The sequence below is a fragment of the Anastrepha obliqua genome, chromosome 1, assembly GCF_027943255.1.
Source record: "Anastrepha obliqua isolate idAnaObli1 chromosome 1, idAnaObli1_1.0, whole genome shotgun sequence".
In the NCBI taxonomy this organism is placed as follows: Eukaryota; Metazoa; Arthropoda; class Insecta; order Diptera; family Tephritidae; genus Anastrepha; species Anastrepha obliqua.
This window is the reverse complement of record NC_072892.1, coordinates 62,649,605-62,671,725: the sequence shown is the minus strand read 5'-3', so window position 1 is coordinate 62,671,725 and position 22,121 is coordinate 62,649,605. Positions and strand designations below refer to the sequence as shown.

The following is a 22,121-nucleotide window of genomic DNA, read 5'->3' as shown; positions in this document are numbered from 1 at the left end:
GACCCAGTTCGAAATGTCTCAACCTCCTCCGCGCTATAACGCAGCATTCAAGGAGAAGGTGCATTGGAGTCTACTGATATTAGTCACAGAAACAACAAGAGTCAGTGGACTATATCTCGATCATGTGCAGATAACTACTCGGTCTGCAATGGCCTGTGAAAATGTCCGTGAACATTATCAATTTATCCTTGTCGAGAGTTATGAGATTTGAAAGGTCTTTTGGTTGTACCCCCCAGCAAGGATTTCGCCAGGCGTAGCCTCATAGTTGGGCCTTAGCTTTATTTCTTCACAATTAAGCTTATACTTGTTGGTATGTTGTCCCATAGTAAGAAGTGGCTCGGATACTATTAATAATGAGGCCACAGGCTCTCTTCCCAATGTGTACGCTACATCGTTTCAAGTTATACCGCTGATGATGACTTTTTGATATCATCTCTGGGTAGCTGGGTAAGGGGAGCTGCAAACTTGGCAATTCGAATATTTAACAGGGTACGCTTGGCTGATTGCTGGATTACTAGGAGTGTCAGCTCGAGCATCATCCTCATCGCAGCTGTGGGACAGGTCCGCATCGCTCCCGTGATGCACACGCATTCTAAGGGCTGGAGCTTAGTTGTTATTGCACGCAATAAGAGTGGCTTGTTTTGCCCAAGCAACCGCTCTATATGTTATCATTGGCCTTATTATCGTGATGTACATCCATCCTAGGTCTACAACCCCAAAATTTTCCTCCTAGACGTTTGCAGGTCATGAGCGTGTTTGTTGCTTTGGTAAAGATTGCGTTAAGCTTCCAAGGCTGTAAGGCCAAGACAATTAAAGATAAAATAAGATATTTTCAAAGGGGGAAAAACACTTGGCGCACTTTATCAAGCTCATTTGGGAGCATTTGTGAATCGAATGAGTTTCTTACAATAGAACAGTTTTGAAAGTCATCCGTAAAAAGTAAAAACTTGCATGTGAAAAATAGGCTTTTATGTTATTAATAAATCATACAAATAGCAAAGGACCCAAAATTCTAAGGACTCCACATGGCACAATAAAAGAATATGACTGATGGCTGTCAGTTACAATCACACCTCTACGATTTCATTAATATACAGTAGCATCAATAGTGTAAGAAAGAAGAAGGAGAAAATATTGAGTAGTTGCTGAGGTAAATGAGTTCAAGTTCTTTTTTGTTTTTTGTTTTTTGTTCTTTGCATTATAAGTCGAGAAATAAAAATAAATGGTTTCCAAAAAAAAAAATTCAAGAAATTTTAAAACTACATTTTTTTTATCGGTCATGGGTACTTTCCAAAAAGAAATTTAAAAAAATCCAATTTTTTAGAAATTTCGAATTTAAAAAGAAAAAAAATTATTTAAAAATTTTGTTTTTCAATTTCAAAAATCGATTAACGCGCAGAGGCATAAACAATTCGATTTTTCTAGCAACTGCAAGTTCGGAAAACTGCGTAAAAGATCAAAATTCAAGCATGAAATTTTATCTCTTCATAATTTTAAAGCAAAAAATTTGAAGTGATACTAATATAATTAAAAAAATTTAAAATACCCATACGATTTTCCACGCTCACATATCATATATGGAGACAAGGAACACAGAACAAAAATCTTCATTACCAAGCCCCATCATCGACGCATAATTTTAAATAAAAATTTTTTGACTCGAAAACTTGGAACTGTTGCTATTTTCTAAAGTTTGTAATAGAGGTAAATTTCATTCATCGTCTATTCTCGAATCACCTGCACTAATACACAATGCACCAATTTGATTAAGCCAAAAGTAAATGTCCTATACCTGCCGTAAGATCAAATAATTATGATTTTTTTTTCTGTACGCCCTTTTTGAACTATCCTGTATACAAGAAACAATTCGTAAAATTCGAACAATGTCTTTTTTTTTGTTTTCAATAGGACCTAATAGGGGTTTTGGTCAAGAAATTGAATCCTGATATTTATTTTTACCTAAAGCTTACGATAGGTGGCGCTGTCGTGCAAATTATGCGAATTTATGAGTATTCATTGGAAGATAGCATTTTTACTGTTTTTAAAGCAGATAATCGATTTTTCATGTATTTTTCTTTGCAAAACATTGCTGATTGCATTGCAAAGATTATTTTTTATATGAAGGGCACAAAAATGTAGTGGAGAGGACACTCTGACACGTCCGGTAAAAACACTTTTTTAATTTAGCTTTTTATTCCTGATTCTTTCAGCGAACACCCTGCACATACATGGGTTGCTTACTTCCTGTTGACTATCATCCCAAATTCTTTCTATATATCAAATGTTTAAAGCCTTTAATACGTATGGTGTTACTTATTTTTAGCTGCAGCTTCTTCCGAAGTATTATGCCCCTTTTCAAATATTTATTACAAATATAATTTTACTCTCACATACCCTCTGGCTAGCGAGGCACTGGATCCTTTCAACGCCTCATAGTAGACGCATGCCTGTGAGGGTGCAGCAGATATACCACGCATATAGTGGCGTTTCCATTGAAATGACAATGGATTCGGATCCTCCTTCTCAACGGCCACCTCCTCTACTTCATTCACAATTGACACTTCACTGCGCGGGTTTTGCATTTTTGCTCGTATTCGTAATTAGAATATCCTTACCAAGAAAGGATAATTTGAAATCGACATCAAAAAGTGGTAGGCATGAAGTAAAAGTGCAAAATAATCGATACTTTTCGCTGGCTTAAGCGACAAAATAATCAGCTACGCACGCGTACCACCAACCAAAGCCGCGAGCACTCAACTGACTTCCAATTCGCTGGGCTTTCGAAATGAAGCATAGAAATGAAGAAACGCTGCAGTGAATTTTAAAATTGATTTACTTCACATGCAAGCGTAGTTGCTAAAAGCCTATTTAGCAGTTGTTTTGTTATTCCTTAGCGTATTTGTCGAATTGATTATTTTGGTGCTAAAATTTATGTGAAAAACAATTTTAAACGGCTAATTAATATTGAGGAGCAAATGAAAAGCGTTTACATAAAAGAACAGATTTTTTAAATTTAGCGCAGGTTTACGTTAAATGTTGTTTTCCAAACGTCTGTTAGTATTGACTGAAACGATTAGTTGTTTGCTTTGATTTAGGCGCTTAACTAAAGCGTGTTTGAGGGTATTTTTATAGTTTTGAAGGTGCCAAAATATGCAGCTGGTAGATAGAAATCAAACCACACAGATTATTATGAAAAAACATTGACTACAAGTATGATTGTGCATGCATTAGGGTAAACCGCTTTTACTCGATGTCGGCATGACTGTAAAATGTGCTTTTCAAATATATTCCTTGCAGTAGTACATGTTTTTGCTTCTCAACAAAACATGACATCATTATGCACAGCGTTCAAGGAGCTCAAGTTAGTTATATATATAAAATAACAAATATCTATGCAACTCCTTCAACAGCCTGATGTCAATCTATTCAGTTTCCTATAAATCTAATGGATACTTCCTTTACCAACAAAATCCACTTTTCACTAAGCAGGTAATTGAGAATCACTCTTGATGAATTTTTCATCATTTCTATTCTATTTAATTCTTCATGAAGCAGAAGTTTGAAATTTGGAACTTGGATAGGAAACTGGAACGTCCCTAGAACTCAAATCGATGTTTGGCAACACACCACTTAACATTTGTGTTACGAAAAGTCTGGGAGCACAGCCAGTGTAAATCCCAATATAGCTAATTGGCAATCCTCTCATACGCGCCGATCGCTGATTGGTCGATAAAAATTGAAGAAAAAAGGGAAAAGTTTAGCAAAGCGGGAGGCAGAACTTCAATAGAGGGTGAGTGATACGAGACATTTTTTTAGTTATCTGAATAAAGCATAAATTTAATAAATAATAAATTTAAAAGTAGTAAAAATTAAAAAAAAAAAAATGATGAATAAAGTTTATCCGGCATTGCAAAAAATGTTTGACTTTCAACAATTTGCATTGAGGTATTTTTTATATTTTATTAAATATTTTAGATTTTATATCACCTGCCAAAAATTGTGTTCAGGCATACAAATTGCACAGATTTTCCCATGACTTGTCAAAAGAGGATGCCAAATTTCGGTGCAATAAAGTGCAACCTTAAAGTGACTCAAAAACCGAGTTGATTTTTGACAATTTTTTTAGCTGGCGATCTCTTGCATTTCCTCCATATAACGAATGCTCGAAATTTTTATATCTGGAAAAGAACACCCCACATCGTCCTGCATAAATAAAAATTTTCAAAAATTGCTATTAAATAGTTGGAAATTTTATTGAAAATTTGTAGAATATATTTTAAATTTTCACAAATTTTAAAAATTGGATTTATATTTAATTTTGTAGAAGAATGAAATAGATTAGGTTAGCTAGGATACTTGTGTAAGACTCAATGGCCCTAAGGCCTATTGTGATACCTTCATTTAATCTCCATCCCCTAAATAAGTTGCTTATGCGGCTTAGATCTTTTTAAGTAGGTAACTAATCCTTCCAGTGAGACGTTGTGCAAATTTCCCAGGTCTTCGAAGAATTAATCGCCAAGATGTTTGGCACGGCTTCCCTGAAATGCAGAGCATTCACAGAGGAAGTGTTGTACCGTATCCATTTCTTCTTCATCTCCACAACTCTGATTCTATTGGCTAGGGTGACAATAGTGGAGTGGCCCATTATAACACCTGTGAGGATGCTCGTAGTTGATCTGAGCAGACATTTTGTCCTTTTAAGACTCACTTTTGCCCAGAACCCTTCGGAGGATCTGCAGTTAGTAGTCAGAGACCACCTTTTACTAGTTTTCGCGATTACGTTAGAGTCAATCGCAGTGTACAGATCATTTATAGGAATGCTTATATCCTCTACCACTCGCTGAAGGTCAATGTCAGAGCCTTTCCTTGCACACTAATTCGCTCTTTCATTTCCTTCCACTCCAAAGTGGCCCTACAAAGAGTGGCGTTATGTTGTTGGATGAATCAAAATGACCTCCTGCATTCTTTGATACCTCTTGAATTGATTAACGTTGAGACCCGTGCATTGATCGCTGCTTGACTATCAACAAAAATGGTAAAGTTTGTCTAAGATTAGTCCACTAGTCTTATCTATAGCGTAGATCTCAGCTTGGCAGACGCTACACCGGTCTGAGAGTCTAAAGGAGCAATTTAAAGATATTTGTTCCGAGTACGATCCCTATGCAGTTTCATTGTCCACGTTTGAACCGTTAGTATAAAGATGGTGACCACTATCATCTGATTTCACTCTGTCCCACACAAAATAGACAATACACATTTACCTTAAAAAGCAAGACCCGCTTCTTTCTTGTGCATTAGACTAACATACCTAACTAAAAATTATCCACTGATTAGACCTTTAAGACACTTTTTATCCAAACATAGCCCTAAAATAACTTTTCTATTCCCAGCTCTTTGAGTGCAACCCTATTAAGTCGTTGCCTTAATGAAAATAAATGATGTTTTTGAAAACTCACACCTTATGTTTATAAGTAAAAAAATTACACCTATTATAAAGAGGCCGTAATATGCCAGTAACGATTTATTTATCCAAAAGCCACGCGCAATTGGACACAAATAAATTAAGCGTAGGTTAATATACTTAGTATATCTTTTAAGAAAAAAACTATTGCTTTTTTCACATCATATTTGGCCTTTGCACCTGTTTTTAACACTAAACACACCCGTTTTAATTTAATAACATAATTCGATTTTTGTTTCGCTCGGATGCAATATCTTTAAGAGAGTCAATTTGAATAGCAAAAACGTTGCATTTGATCAATTTTGTCCTTTACCATTAAATAGCTGCCTATTGATTTTCGGTTTACGTTTGCCCTTTTGCAGAAATTTTCGAAGACTTTTTCGCTTAGTGTCGGCACAATGGCGCGACAATTATTGTTCACCCTGGGTAACATTACAAGAACAAGCATATACCTATAAATGAGCATTGTATGCAGGCGCTTCGCCATTTTGTCCTAAATATTTCATTGTTTCCCTTATCGTATATGTACAAGTACTTCAGTACAGAAAAAAAAATTGCCAAAAATCAGCGAAATTCCGCAGCCACTTGAAACTTGCACTTTGTCGTACATAAATTCAATTGGCTATAACAAATTCCCAAATAATACCCAAAAAATTCGAAAAATTCTGGTGAACACGTTTCAATATTTGATGTAGCTTTCAAAATGTTTGAAAAATGTTGCACAAAGTTTGAAACTTTGGCTTATGCGAATTTTGCTGTAATGTCAACTATATTAAAAAAAAATAGTGGTGTTTTTTGAACTTTTATGAAAAAATATAAATATTAATATAAAAAAATAAAAAATCTGGGATATGTATTTGAAAAATTACAATACCAAAAAAACACCTTTTCAAAAATTTTGGACAAGTTAAACTGAGTTTTCTTTAAATATTTGTATTAAAATTACCAAAACAATAATTTTTTGAAAATTTCGTACTAGCTAAACGGTATTTTTTTCAAATATTTTTATTTAAAAATATACATGCTTTTATTAAAGTTTCAAACCAAAGTATAATTTACGCTATTCCTTAAAAAAATATTTTAAAAAGTCGGGGAAATATTTTTCGAAAATTACCAAAAAGACAGCGCAAACAAAACTGCATTTCGTTTCAAATATTTTTATTGAAAATTTTTTCCTCCCTTTATGAAAATTATAAACGTTGCAAAGTATAGTTTGCGTTATTCCTTGAAAAAATATTAAAAAAATCTGAGAAATTTAAAAAACTGTCTTTTTGTGGTTTTCGAATTTTGGACAAGTTACACTAAATTTTTCCTGGAATATATTTGCCTTTAAATATTATATTCATTTTGTATTTCTAGCTTATAAGATTTTGCAACCATAGACTTAATGAAATTAAATAAAAATAAGTTCTGTACTCAGAGTGCTCGCTTACCTGGAACTTGCCTGTCGATTAAAAGTTCTGCCACCATTTGTCGGATAGCCATAGAAACTTGCCGGCCGATTTGGTACGATTGTTATTGGATACGACTGTGGGTTACTGATAACACTATCGAGTGAATCAGGCTCTGCCTCTATGGTAACTTGGCGTTGTAGACGCGGAGGTGGGGATGACGCCTTTAATGGTGCTGAGAGTGAGTACTGCTCAGAATTAGAGACAGATGTCTTCTCCACAAGGGCGGGTTGCAAGGTGTTCAATATGTTAAAACGCATCTTCAAAGCACGCAAATGATAGCTTTAATAAAGCTGCAATACATACAAGGCATAAAACATAAAATGTAAAATATGAAATATAAAATATAAAATGTAAAATATAAAATATAAAATATAAAATATAAAATATAAAATGTAAAATATAAAATATAAAATGTAAAATATAAAATATGAAATATAAAATATAAAATATAAAATGTAAAATATAAAATGTAAAATATGAAATATAAAATATAAACTATAAAATATAAAATATAAAATATGAAATATAAAATATAAAATATAAAATGTAAAATATAAAATATAAAATATAAAATATAAAATATAAAATATAAAATATAAAATATAAAATATAAAATATAAAATATAAAATATAAAATATAAAATGTAAAATATAAAATATAAAATATAAAATATAAAATATAAAATATAAAACATAAAATATAAAATATAAAATTTAAAATATAAAATATAAAATATAAAATATAAAATATAAAATATAAAATATAAAATATAAAATATAAAATATAAAATATAAAATAAAAAATATAAAATATAAAATATAAAATAAAAAATATAAAATATAAAATATAAAATATAAAATATAAAATATAAAATATAAAATATAAAATATAAAATATAAAACATAAAATATAAAATATAAAATATAAAATATAAAATATAAAATATAAAATATAAAATATAAAATATAAAATATAAAATATAAAATATAAAATATAAAATATAAAATATAAAATATAAAATATAAAATATAAAATATAAAATATAAAATATAAAATATAAAATATAAAATATAAAATATAAAATATAAAATATAAAATATAAAATATAAAATATAAAATATAAAATATAAAATATAAAATATAAAATATAAAATATAAAATATAAAATATAAAATATAAAATATAAAATATAAAATATAAAATATAAAATATAAAATATAAAATATAAAATATAAAATAAAAAATATAAAATATAAAATATAAAATATAAAATAAAAAATATAAAATATAAAATATAAAATATAAAATATAAAATATAAAATATAAAATATAAAATATAAAATATAAAATATAAAATATAATAAAATATAAAATATAAAATATAAAATATAAAATATAAAATATAAAATATAATATATAAAATATAAACTATAAAATATAAAAAATAAATTAGAAAAATAAAAGAAAAGCAGCAACAGCAATGGTCATATTAATAAGTAAGTATATCATTATTTTGAATTTATTATTCCGTCTAACAGCTACATGTTAATATGATAGATATACATACATAAGTGCATACATACAGATACAGTTATATAGTTCTTGCCTCGCACACTTCATTCGATATCTTATATTCATAGCTGGCGTTGTTTGGTAGTGGTAGCGTGCAAATATTTTAGTGTTAAATTGCACTCAAGTGCACAAATATTTAGCCAATTTAAATAGCTCTGTATTAACGAAAAACAACAAAAAATGTAGGCAAATAAAAAATAACAAGCGCAATGAAATTATTTTCTACCGCTTCAACGACTTCCTGACGGCAAAGTGTGAAAGACGTCAAAATTGAAATAAAACACGTACTTTGGCAGCTACTTGCATTGTTGTTCCGCGCGCTTTTTAATGGCTCAAACCGTAAATAGTACGAATATGTTGAATTACTAAAAATTAAATATTTCAAGCATTTCTTTATCCAGATTTGTTATTTTTAGGTGTTCTAACAAATATATAGAAAATAATATTTAATTCATAATCATATTGTGCCACCTTAACCTATATTGGGCCTGATAATAAATGCGATACTTTTCAATTATTTTCGTTGCAACTTTCTTTCTGCGTGACATTTCTACGCTATCGCTTCGTTTGTGATATTTATTGTATACGTTTCACTATTGCATATATAAATAACAGGGTTTTCTGTGCAAAAGCGAAATGTTCAAAATGCACGTCATTTTTATATCATTGAACACTTCAATAAAATCATCGCTGAGTCAAAGACTTTTTATCGAAATTTTCCTAAGCAAATGCGATTTCAGTAGGTACTAAGCTACTCTATACGCATAAGGCTCTTACTCATCATCATCATCATCATCATCATCATAGCAATTACAGCTCGGAGTGAGCCAGTGCTTCCTTCGAAGTCTCTTACAGGTGTTTCCCTAATTTTTTTTGTAATATTCCAAAAAATTAAAATCAGAAAAACAGAAATATTTATTTATCTATTATATTATATTGTATTTTATATTATTTAGTCCAACACATTACCTATAGATTATATTTACAATTATTCAAATACATTAAATTAAAACTTAGTATCTAAAATTTATTAAATTATTCGAACAAAGGAAGATCGAAGAAAAAAGAAATATACAAAAATTTGGCGAAGTGGAGTTTAAGTGACTGATGTGTGTCAAGCAGATTCAAATTGTCTCTCACTCGGCATGCAATGCAACTTTATTAGCCCTGAGTAGCTCTTCTCTCTGTTGATTGTCCTTCCCCTGTTTTCAGTCGACCCATATTTGTTCTTCTTTGCGGGTTCCATTGGAAGACGACGTGTGCTATTTGACTCACAAACTTGCCAACCTTCTTTTCATAATTTGTTTGTCAATTGGTTGTTGTTGTGTTAAAGGTCATAACTGCACCTATTCTTGGCCGCCATATTTTTCTAATTTGTTTCAAGCATTTATTGATAAAGGTTTGCAACTTATGTGTGATAGAAATCGCCACAAACCAAGCTTCTGAGCCATAAAGTAGCACTGTTTTGATGCAAGCATTAAAAAATTTTAATTTAGTATTTGAGACCAAGCCCCTAGTTATCCCGATCTTATTTGAATTGGCAAAATCGCATCTACCTTCTTTAACAGGTTGATGGTGTCAATGACGGTAGCCCCTCAGTAATAACAATACAGTTACTCAAATTGAGTAACGCCTTCTACTAGATTTCCACTAATATTAAACTGGGCATCTATTTTGGCGTTGATTCGCAAAAATTTGGTTTTATGGTCCGCGACCTGTGATATCTGTGTTTGCATATGAGCATGGCGATTTAATATAAAGACCAAATCATCGGCATACTCGAGGTCGCTTAACTTGCAACGCAGCCCCCAAATCTATGCCATAACTTTTAATATTAACAGATTCTAGCACAGCATCCAGGGCTTTGCTAAATAAAAGCGAAGACAAGGCACAACTCTGTCTCACTCTACCAGAAGAGGAGAACGTCTCACTGAGAATGCCATTATGCAAAATACGGAATGAAGCTCCTTTATAACTGCCTTGTTCCACTGGCGATATACACCAAAAATTAACGTCCCGATATTACACGGTTGAATTTCATGAGCAGAAGCTATATGAATAGTGACGATTAAGCAATTCAAATTTAAGACTTTTTAGGTGCGGATCCCCTTCTGAGACTACCATTTTATGCAGCATTTTAAGGCATTTGAGCTTCAGTATATCGTCTAGTGATATTGAAATTGTCTTGCGAGCCCATTGGGAGATGTCGTCGTATGACCGCTAGATTCAGAGTTCGCAAGCAGGTTTGTATATGACTATCTCATGGTTTGTCCATAGACCGGGGACTTCGACATGAAATGAAGATAGGATAGGTTAGGTTAGCCAGATGTTTTGTGTAAGACAAGACACTCGGTGGCCCTTAGGCCAATTATGATACCTGAATTTGATTTCAATCCCCTAACTAAGTTGTTTAAACCAATTGGATACTTGGCATAGCTTCTTTGAAGTGCAGGACATTCACAGAAGAGGTATTGTACCGACTCAATTTCGTCTGCAGGCAATGGCAAGCCTCCGAGTGTATTTCTGCCATGGAAAAGCTTCTCTTAAAAAATATCTGTCGTTCGGGGTCGGCTTGAAACTGTAGGTCCCTCCATTTGTGGAACACCACAAGACGCACACCACAAATATGAGGAGGAAGTCGGCCAAACACGCAAAAAGGGTGTACGCCCCAATTATATGATATATATGTAGGTCAAGAGTTTGTCATAAAAACCCATCTAACTTTCGAAGGAGGAATAAAATTTAAGGCCATTCCACTTAGAGGGTAACATCAAGAAGCGCACCACACATTAGAGAAGAATCTCGCCAAACACATATTTTTTGTTCCATCAAGTTCACGCCTGACCACACACATACGGATTCTCCAAAACCTACTGCAGCTTGGGAGAGAGGTTTCTATGCATCTACTTTCCTGACTGTTCTTGTCTATGACGCATGCATTTGATAGTGAAAAACTCGCCTCCAGAGTAGCGATCAACTCAGTTTTTGCTATTAAGGAATTACCTTCAAAATGGTAGGTTCAGTATATCTGACTGATCTGAATAGATCTTACATAGACCACAAGAGTCTGCAGTGTTACCAGTTTTGTTAGAGTCGTGTTAAACATAGTTCAGGGTACATGTCTTGGCGAGTTTTAATAAACAGTTTAAACTTTTGTCAGCAATATCCTTCAGAGATGAAAAGTATACTGATTTTAGGTAAATGTATCGAGTTCAACTTAGAGCAGGACGGTGGCAAAGGAGTTGTTCTAATGTACCACTTTCTTCTTCGCATAAGTTGCACACGTCGTTCTGGACCAATCCCATTTTGGATGCGTGGTATGGAGTGAGGCAATGTCATATCAGTACTCCAACCAATATTTTACATTCCTTCCTTACACTCCCTTCCTTGGAAGTGATAAAATAATAGTTGGTTCCTCGTCTAGTTCCACCTTCAAAACTGAGAGTAAGGAATATACATATATTCGACATACTCATTCTAGGCAAGAGGCTGCCTACCTTAATATGGCAAAAAGTAATATAGTAGAGGGAGCTAATAAAAGCATCTGGTTGAAAGTAATGCATATAAGTAAGTGTATTTTTGTTAAAAGTTCAAAGGATATTAGATAGTGTTAACACGCAGCCCTATCTCTAATGAGCTCTTCAATCAATATATTTAAATCATATTTGCCAGTCATTTCGCTATTCATATTTGCTAAACGATATATTGTCGGACTATCTTCAATCAGAAGACAACTTAATGTCAGGACATTAATCTTTACACGCAAATACTCGTGCATGCGTTGGCTATAAAGGTGCAGCACACAGGAATATAAAATAAAATATCGCCATTCATTGCTCGAGTCTGAGCACGAAAAGTTCGAAAGTAAGTTGCGGAAGAGTTCAACTCAACGTGTGCGAGAAGCAATTCAACGTAGCTGATATGCGGAGTTTCAGTAATCTCACGGCGCTACTCAATCTAATTGGGCTATCAACAATTGGCCAGGAATTCTCGCGCACACTTACTAGTATTGCGGTGAGCATTTCTTTGGAACACCCGGTGAACACTATACTCTACACCAGCTATAGAAATAAAACAGCCGATGTATTAGAGGTCTCGCACCTACTACGCGCACTGACCACACAACTTGCACTACCAATGCTGCATTTGGATAGCTCACCACCTATCGAACGTTATGTAAGAAAATTCAATACTGAACTATTGACCATCGCCCAACTGAATCACCAGCTCAAGTTTGACTTGGAGTTATTGAAAAGTTTGTGGCAACGCCTTTGGCGCAACAGACAAAGTCACCTCATCCTACTATTCGACGGTTCAGCTAGCGTTGAATACATTGAATTAATACTGAAAGTATGTGCAAAGCATCGCGCTCTGAATGTGATTGCTCTACAGCCGATAATGGCTGTGCTGGAAGGAAGCTATTGGACCTTGCGACTGTTTCCCATACAGACAGTTGTTAAGCGCACCTTTGCTGCGGATTGCAAGAATATATTTCCCAAACATATGGAAAACATGTATGGACATCCGATACGCATAATCATGAATTCATGGCACCCGCAAATTTATACTTACACACCGCAGAAGGGCAACGCAACACTGAGCGGCTTTTTGGGCAGAGCTTTAGCGGAATATGCATATCGCCACAATGCGACAATTGAGTGTCCAATATCCTTGAACCATAAAATGTTCACTTACAATGACATGATGGGATTTTTCGTGAACAAAACCATTGACATCGGCTCACTAACGCCCATAGAAAGTGGCGATCGTGATTTGAGTTTCGCAGTTTTTTTCCAATGGAGCAATTGGTGTCTGATGGTGCCCGTGGAGCAGCCACTTTCCAGGTCGAAATTTTTCTACAATATTGCACATAAAACGGTCAAAGTGCTATTTTGTCTCAGCTTGGTGGTGATCTCTTGCATTTGGGCACTCATCGCACGTTGGCAAGTTAAGCAGGAACTATCGCTCATCGATCATGTGGTGAATTTCTCAGTGCTACTGGGTCTACTCGGCATGCCATTTTGGACGACGAAGCGCGCTTCAGCTGTGCACAAAATGATTTGCATTACTATTTCATTGGTAGGTGTCATCATAGGTACCACCTACAATACATATTTGCAGAGTTTCAGCGTAAATGCACCCGCTAGTAATAGAATAACAAACATCGACGATTTGCTAAATAGTGGCATCAAAGTTGCTCTCCGCCATGAAGAACTGTGTTGGGTTGAGGATAGCATAGATTTTCGCAAATATATTCAAAATTTGACTATTTTTACTAACCTCACGGAATTTCTATTGCTGCGCGATACATTAGATACAAGGTATGCTTTTCCGATCACTGATATATGGACCATCTACGATCAGCAACAAAAATATTATTCACGTCCACTCTTTCGTATTTCGAATATTTGTTTTGGTAAAAATTATCTAATGGTGCTGCCTTTGCAGGAGAGCTCAGTGCATCGTAAGCATTTAAATGAATTCGTAGCGAATCTACAACAAGCTGGGCTGATAGAACACTGGCGCCGGAATAGCTTTTTGGAGTTGCTGGAGATGAATTGGATTCGGCTAGATGACCATAATAAACAGCACGGTTTCGAACCCATGAGACTTTGGGATTTGCGTGCAATACTCGTAGCGATGAGTGCATTAATGACTTTAAGCATTTCTTGTTTCGCATTTGAGATTTTGTGGAGGAAAGTACAAAAACTTCCCGCACCAGTAATGGAAATTATGCATAGAATGATGAAAATTAAAATATAAATTGTGTGTTTACTAGAAAATAAAAGGGAAAAGTTTTGAGCCCGTGATTGATTTCCAGACTACTGAATGGATTTTTATGGGTAAAATTTTAAGATATAAAGAGTACTTTCAACATACTGTACATCTCAGTAACCCTTCCCGAGAGGGACGATATTTTTTGGCGAAGTGTTTTAAGAAAAACGAATATTAAGAAAAATTTAATTCAGGCCTAGCTGATATAGCTCCTAACAAAAATAGCTTATAAGGTTTAGGCTGTAAGCTAGTTTTATGTGAAATAAAAATAAAAAACCTGTAGCTAAACCAATCAGTAATTCGTGTGCAATATTTTGACTTATTAAACAGAGTTTTTAGAAAAATTCGGTTATGCAGTTTTGTAGCCTACTCAATTTTGTGATAATATTGATTTTTGATATTTTTTAACATCAACATTTTTGATAAAAAATTGCAAAAAAATTAACACACTCTTGGACCCACTTCAAAGTTGTACTATTTAATATAAGAACCAATGGGCTATAAAAACATGTACCCAAAATTCGCATTAAAAAGCTTGAAATTTGAGTCAAATTTGTTTAATTTTTTTATTTTGTACTAAATTCGACACTTTCAAGTATATGGTTAAGGGTAGTCAGAGGCCCGAAAAAATGATGATTTTCAATAATTTTGTTTTGCTAGTCAATTGCTTTATTTTACAAAAATAAAAACATAGCATTAATACATCATATTTCGACCTGACTTCAGCAAAATTTGAAAATAAAATAATAATTGTAAAAGTTATCGATGTTTGTGTGGAGCCCGTTTCTCCAGAAGGTGATCATCTCAAGTCCTTGGAGATACATCTAAAATCAATCGGACAAGAGAAATTAATTTTATTAATAGACAATCTTGGGCCTCATTGAAACTTTTCTTTTTCAAAATTAACAATATGGCTGCCTCAGGAAATATTTTTCAGATTTTCGAGAAAAAAACCGTCAGTTAATTTAAAAAAAAAATCGAAATTTTTTTTTATGTTTTTCAAAAGCAGTATAAATTTTATTGAAATCTAGCAAGCGGTTTTTAAGTTACAGTGATCACCGGTTCAAAAAACATTTTTGAATAACTCAAAAAGTATTTGTCGGATTCACTTAAAATTTTCACACAATATTTTTAAGATATTATACTTTAAGAAAATTCAAAAAAATCCAATATTTTTAAAATTCTGACTACCCCTAACCCCTTATATGAGTTTTGTTGTAGTATGAATTATGTAAGAATTTTTTTTTGTTTTTCAATAAATAAAAAAATTAAATAGAAAATTAATAAATGGTCAAAATATTGCACTACTATTGTATTATAGTGAATGCAGGTGTAAATGTAACTCCATGCCTCGTAAGTTTAAACTATAGTACTTTGTAAGGCGAAAGTAATAAAGTAAAAAAGGTAGAAGGTATGCTTCTAATGCTAATTTTTCCAGATTAAAGAAATGGTCTTTGTCATAAATTTGTTTGAAATGATGAATGGACCCCTATAGCGACTCGTAATGCAAATATGGAGTAAGCCGTTTAGATAGAGGCAGCTGCCATGGACAAGGTGTTTAAATATCCACAAACCAAGCTTTGTGCGAAAGATAACGGTCTCGGAAATGGTAAATGACATTAATGTAATCTTTTTCTAGACCTTAGAAGAAATATGATATAATTTAGAAGGTAAATCGAATAAGAAGGACGAAGAAGAAGACGGAGAATTTTTGGAAGTAAAAAGATTATTATGTGTTCCTTCTCAAGGGGTTACATACGTCCAGAATTAAAAAAAAATCGATTGTTTTTCGATATTTTGAAAGTATAGTCTTAAGAATATACTGCGAAATTTTTATCCGGAATTTCCCAATATTATAGATCAAACAAGCCATTAACTAGGTAGAGAGCTGTTCGCGCGCTTCTACTTCTGCTCAAATATGAACGAGACGTTATCAATAAAACGGTCCGCGGATGACATATGGCAAAAATAAATTTTTTGTTTTTTGGTAAGACTGTTATAAGCTTACATGGCAAATTTCAGCGTGATATGTCACATAGTTTGTTTTCTGTGCTACGGTAAACAAGTCAAGCTCGAGTGTGTTCTTCGAATTCTCTTTTATGACTTCAATTGTCTCAAAATGTTTTCCACGGAGCGGCAACTTGAGCTTGGGAAACAGGAAAAAGTCACATGGAGCCATATCAGGCGAATACGGTGCTTGCGGAACGATATTAACATTATTTTTGCTCAAATAATCGCGAACAAGACGTGATGTGTGAGCTGGTGCATTATCGTGATGCAAGAACCATGACTTGTTGTCCCACAATTCCTTCCTTTTAAGACGAATGTTCTCGCGCAAACGCTTTAAAACGTCTAAATAATAAAAACGTTAACCGATCGGCCTTGCGGCCAAGCACAATTTCCTTTACTTTTCCGATGTTTTCGTCGTTTACTGATGTTGCTGGACGACGTTCATGAGGCAAGTTTTCAACCGATGTACGGCCCTCTTTGAACGATTTGTACCACTGGAAAACACGTGCACGCGATAGAGCAGAGTCCCCATAGGTTGTCTGCAACATTTTTAAGGCGTCTGAAGCCGAAATTTTGTTGGAATAACAAATTTTCTAACAAATTCTTTGTTCAACTGGAACAAAAAATTTATTTTTGCCATATGTCATCCGCGGACCGTTTTATTGATAACGTCTCGTTCATATTTGAGCAGAAGTTATACCTCAAACTCTCGTTTTTCTCGAAACTACTTTTTCCGTCACGGTCTGCATGATAACTCACACAGTTTTTAATATTTTTTTATGTGGTTTTTTTAATATTCGAAAGTGTTTTCTCTATAGTCTGTCGAACCGGATTTATGATATTTTTATTAAAAGATGTTATAAACATGATTAAAGTTTGACGTTTATGACGTAAAAAGCATACTTTTTTTAAAACGCCGTAAAGTGCAAAATTTTTCGAAATTCAAAAATCCGCCTTGACAGACTTTATTTTACAAGATTTTGTTTGCTTTAAAAAGATCCATTAACATTTCAAGGAGATATGATGCAGACCGTGGAACAACTTTTTTTTTATTGTACTTTGGGTAACCTTTTCTTTACACACTAATTTTAGTAAAGAAAAATTAAAAAAAATTTTTTACAAATTTTAAAAACTAATAAACAATGCATACAATTTTTTTGTATTTATTTTTATTGTTATCACTTGTAAAAATAGTTTTTCTTTTAGCATATTTTTGGCGGTGCTGGACCTATGTAACCCTTTAATGTTAAAAATCAGAGATTTACAAAAATTCAAAAAACTTCATATTTTTTAAAATACATATTTTTTAAATTTTATTGAATCCTAAAAACAATAGGGCAACCGGTGAAATAAATTTTAAGCACTATGTCTCCTGTACCCTCTGTTGACATAAGAAAACGAATCGTAGTTTGCTTAACCCCCAGGATTTTCAGGTAAATTTTCTTGACTTGGACACCCAACGCGCAAAAACATGATGAAATAAAAAATCTATTTTGTAACCAAATTATTATTTTCGAATATCTTCATCCAAATCGCCACTACCATTGATAGCATCAGCATTGCAAATGGTTTAAAACAGTTTTATGGTCGATCTTCTGGGCGATGCTCCGACTGCTACCATTCCGCTCAGCTTTGATTATTTCTGACATTTTCGACATTAACGATATTTTCTTTAACATCAAAAATGCTTGAACGGAATCGACGAAACCAAAATTGGACGTAATTACCCCTGCTACAGCATCGGCACCAAAAACTCTATTCACAATTTTCAGCGGCCTTGATGACTTGCATTGCTAATACCTTTTAATTCACAACTGAATGCCTTTGTTCCAAAAACCGCAAAAGAAGTTTTTTTAGTGTAAAATGTCACCTTGACAACGAGCATAAACTTTAAATTGTTTGAGCGATACTTTACTAGATGTCGATGACTACAGCCATCTAGCCGAGAAGATAATGGATTTCTTTTTCACCAAGTATTTGGCCGAGCTCCTCATCGCATTTGTGGTGTGCGTTTTGATGTTTTTCCACAAATGGAGGGATTTACAGTTTTAAGCCGACCTAGAATGGTTTTTAGATAAGAATGGGTTTAGGACAGTTTTTTATTAGTAGCTTTTTATGGCAGAAATACACACAGAGGTTTGCCATTGTCTGATGCGGAATGAGCACTATTCGAAAAAATGTTTTCTATCATTTTTTGATGTTTTAATGCACGGAGACTCAAACCTGTGCATTTTCGGTTGTTTGTCACGCACCAGCCGATTGGGCTACGGCGGCCGTCCTATTCATCACATTTAAGCGGATGATTCGCTCTTTTCAGTAAAGCAAGAAATATTTAGCTTTTTTGTAGTACTTTTAAAACGAAAAAAGTAGATGGATTATTCCAAATGTTGAATATTCCTTGTGCTGACTACACTTAGTTATACTTATTGTTAAAAAATTTTTTATATTTTAAATTTATTGTACTTCACTTTAAATCCACTTTTTAAGCATCAATAACATTTAAATACTTACATTTGTAATTATGGTAAATACTTTCAGCTCAAAGCCAAGTGAAAAATAATTCAAAATAAACCACTTCATCAATCTTCAATATCTACACTTGAAAAAATTAGCTCGGACACTTCAAAAGCGCATTCGCTTTAATGCTAAAATTACTAAATAACATTGGAAACTAAGCACTTCAGTGGCAATTAAAGGTCTGTCAGCATAATTTTTGTGAATTAGCAATTTAAAAAGAGAAATTTTGTTTTTGTAGCATTTTCATTTATAACTGTGAGTTGGCGTACATCATTACATCCTCACAACTCTTCACTTTTATATATCCCTTATGTCCTGTCAACACCACACGATTTCAACGCACTGTCACTTCCACAATCCTCATGCACAACGAGCCTTCAATAACGATTTGGCGATGAATCCGCTTATAAATCAATTGTCCAAATTACAAGATCCACCTCTACGAAATGAGCTGGACAAACGTGCACTGGGGGACAAACTGACACGGACTGAGTAAGTGAGTGGCCGAGTGATTGTGTCGACAGCTATACTTGAATGCCGGGTTGGCTGTATGACCATATGACTTGTTGAGAATATCATCAGCAACAACAGCAATAATAACAATAACAACAAAAATGTATACATTCGTGTATTATAGAACAACAGTGACAAACACTTGACAGTTGCGAAATTACAAACAAACTCAAATATTCATTCATTTGTAAGTCATGAGTATTTGTATACACAGAGTGAAAATAGAATCACACATGCACACATACATGCATATATATACATGTACACACCTACATGTGAATAGTTAGAAAGATAGTTGAAGATGTAAGAAAATTTCCTAAACAACAGAGGGTGTAAATGAGCGCCGAGGCAATGCAAGTGAGTAGGTGAAGATGCAGATGCATGTCTGTGGACTTTTGAAAAAAGTTGCTATTTGACTTTCGCGGATTTTACTTTTAGCACAATAAATTTTTAATTTTTGATTAAGCTGAATTTTTATGCTACCGATATGAAGAGCTAATGGTTGAAATAATCCATGAAAATCCACTAATTTTGTAATTTCTGATTAGAAACTGCGAAGTCAAGTTAAGTTGCTTTGTGAAAAGTACTCTGCAATAATATTTGAAATAAATTGAAAATTTTCTAAGCGCATAAATCGTATAATGACTAGCTGCTCACCAGTTGAAAAGGCACCAACGTTGGGCCATTTTTTCAATAAAATATACATTTTTTTACATTTCACTTGCTTACAAATATTTAATTATTTTTTTACTCAGAATTGCAGTACTCAATTGCTGTGTACATTTAACGATAGCGCCACTTTGTGAGGAATTTTATTGCCACCTGGCTATCAGTGAAAATGTAGATATTATCTCCAGATGTCGCATCGCACTGTACTAGTGTCAGGACTTTTATTATTGCCATCAGTTCAGCCTTAGTATACACCTCCGCTCATGGATGAACTCGCCCTGCTCTACATCATCTTGTTCCCGCTTTTGTAATGTCAATTGTAGGCTGGAGTGCATTGTCCCGCAGTCTGAAAAGCTTCGAAATGCCAGACAGGATCTTACTATAGCCGTAGCCATAGCTCGTGTTTGACCACTTACTTGAGGTGTTCAACCTTACTCTCGCACTGCCAGCACATCGCATATCTTGCCTGCTGGTTTACTGGTAGGAAGTTTAGTGTCGCATATAATCCGTTTGTAGGCGTGGTTGACTTTGCACCAGTTATGAGAACAGATGCGAGTCTTTGAACCTTGTCAGCCCTTTTAATGTACACACCCTTCTGAAGGGCATTCCAGCACACTACAATGGCATAGTAGTGCCTTGGCCTAACTACCGCTGTGTAGAGCCAATGTTTGATTGTAGGTATTCCCAATTAACCTTTTGTAGGCGTACAACACCATCATTTCTTTGCAGTAGAATCTTCTTATCCAGTACAAGGCCTGGAGAAGCTAAAAATGTATTGAAATTTTCAACCGTTACTATGTATTTTTTCGTTACAGCCATGCCCACCCTTGTCTCCACAGTATACGTCAGAATTGGTCAATTGCATATCTTATAGATTCTATCTTTGCTTTCGATCCTCATATTCATGCTTCTCCATACAGCACTTCTCACGCGGCGAGACGTCATGGAGGTGAGCATCAAAAGACTGCAACATCACATGAAATGGTTCAAAAAGTGAAGAAGCGACTTGAGCGAAATCCCCAACGAAGTGCCATTCAAATGGCAAAACCACTGAAAATATCTAACCATAGCGTCCGCCGTATACTGAAAAATGATCTCAAAGTCAAGGCTTACAAGAACCAAAATTCGCAAGATTACATACCAAAGTAGCAACAAGTCAGACTTGAGAGAAGGGAGGAGTTGCTTCGCTTGGCCGAAAGCGGTCAATTTCCGAACATTACGTTTTCTGACGATAAAATTTTTCAAACTGAACAATTCGTAAACTCTCAAAAGGATGGGATTTATTTGACCAACCGTTAATACGAGAATTTGATTCATCGATTGGCCACCAGGAAGCAATACTCGCCACAGGTAATCGTTTGGGCCGCTGTAACCGCAGATGGGTGCTCTCCAATCGTTTTCATCCAGCCTGGCGTCAAGGTAAATGCGAAAAATTATCGGGAAAGTATGGTATTCTGGAGGTTGCTTTGAAGCCGTGAGAGGACAAGCATTTCGGTGGCAGCCGTCTCACAAACCTCGAGTAAACCAAGAATGGCTAAAAAATAACGTTTCGAACTTCAGAACGTCCACACAATGGCTCTCGAATTCACCAAACGTGAGGCAATTTTGGAGAGCAAGATCCAAACTAAAAGATTCACCAGTCTCGAGGCGCTGAAAAAATCCATTGTCCGTGAGTGGTCCAAAACACCAGCAAGTCATACTCGGGCAGCTTGCGGTTCATTTCTGGACCATCTCAAGGCCATAGTTAAGACAAAAGGTGGTTAAAGCAAAAGTAAACTGATTCTTAATTTTGTATTATTTTCACACATTTTTTACTTTGAATTGATTATAAGTAATTTTCCGAACTAAATTTTTTCCGCTTCAAGTGCCGGACCCCGTACTTTCGGCTAATTCAGCATTTATTAACAGGGGGGCGAAATGTTTGATCCCGAGAAGCATTGTAGATATTAAAAAATGCACTCAGTTATGCTCGCCACTGTATATAGTTTGCTTTAAGCAAGTGAGTCTGTGTATATCGGTGCTTGCTGTGTAAAAATTATTTGCAAATCGGATTTTGAAAACTGCTTATATATTATGAGTGAAAACTAATTTTTTTTTACATATTCATTATTATTATATATGATTTTTTTTGTCATTGTTGTTGCACTTT

The 22,121-nt window shown here is 34.1% G+C and overlaps 2 protein-coding genes across 4 annotated transcripts in view; one reads left to right on the top strand and one right to left on the bottom strand.

The window, feature by feature from the left end:
* The window catches only part of LOC129249907 (G protein-activated inward rectifier potassium channel 3), a 63,833-nt gene extending 44,527 nt beyond the window's left edge, over window positions 1–19,306 (bottom strand). For all 3 annotated transcript variants that reach the window (XR_008582742.1, XM_054889574.1, XM_054889577.1), the window contains exons 1-2: window positions 18,785–19,306; window positions 6,895–7,205 (exon numbers count right to left, since the gene is read on the bottom strand). Coding sequence is in view for 2 of the 3 variants with exons in the window: in XM_054889574.1 (XP_054745549.1) it covers window positions 6,895–7,172 (278 nt within the window). In the remaining variant the exon portion in view is untranslated. The remainder of the gene's footprint in view (window positions 1–6,894; window positions 7,206–18,784) is intronic.
* LOC129249919 (uncharacterized) lies at window positions 12,410–14,024 on the top strand. The gene is made up of 2 exons (XM_054889587.1): window positions 12,410–13,809; window positions 13,937–14,024. Exons 1-2 carry the CDS (start codon window positions 12,410–12,412, stop codon window positions 13,962–13,964), a joined length of 1,428 nt encoding a protein of 475 aa, XP_054745562.1. The 3' UTR covers window positions 13,965–14,024.
* Window positions 19,307–22,121: the final 2,815 nt, after the last annotated feature.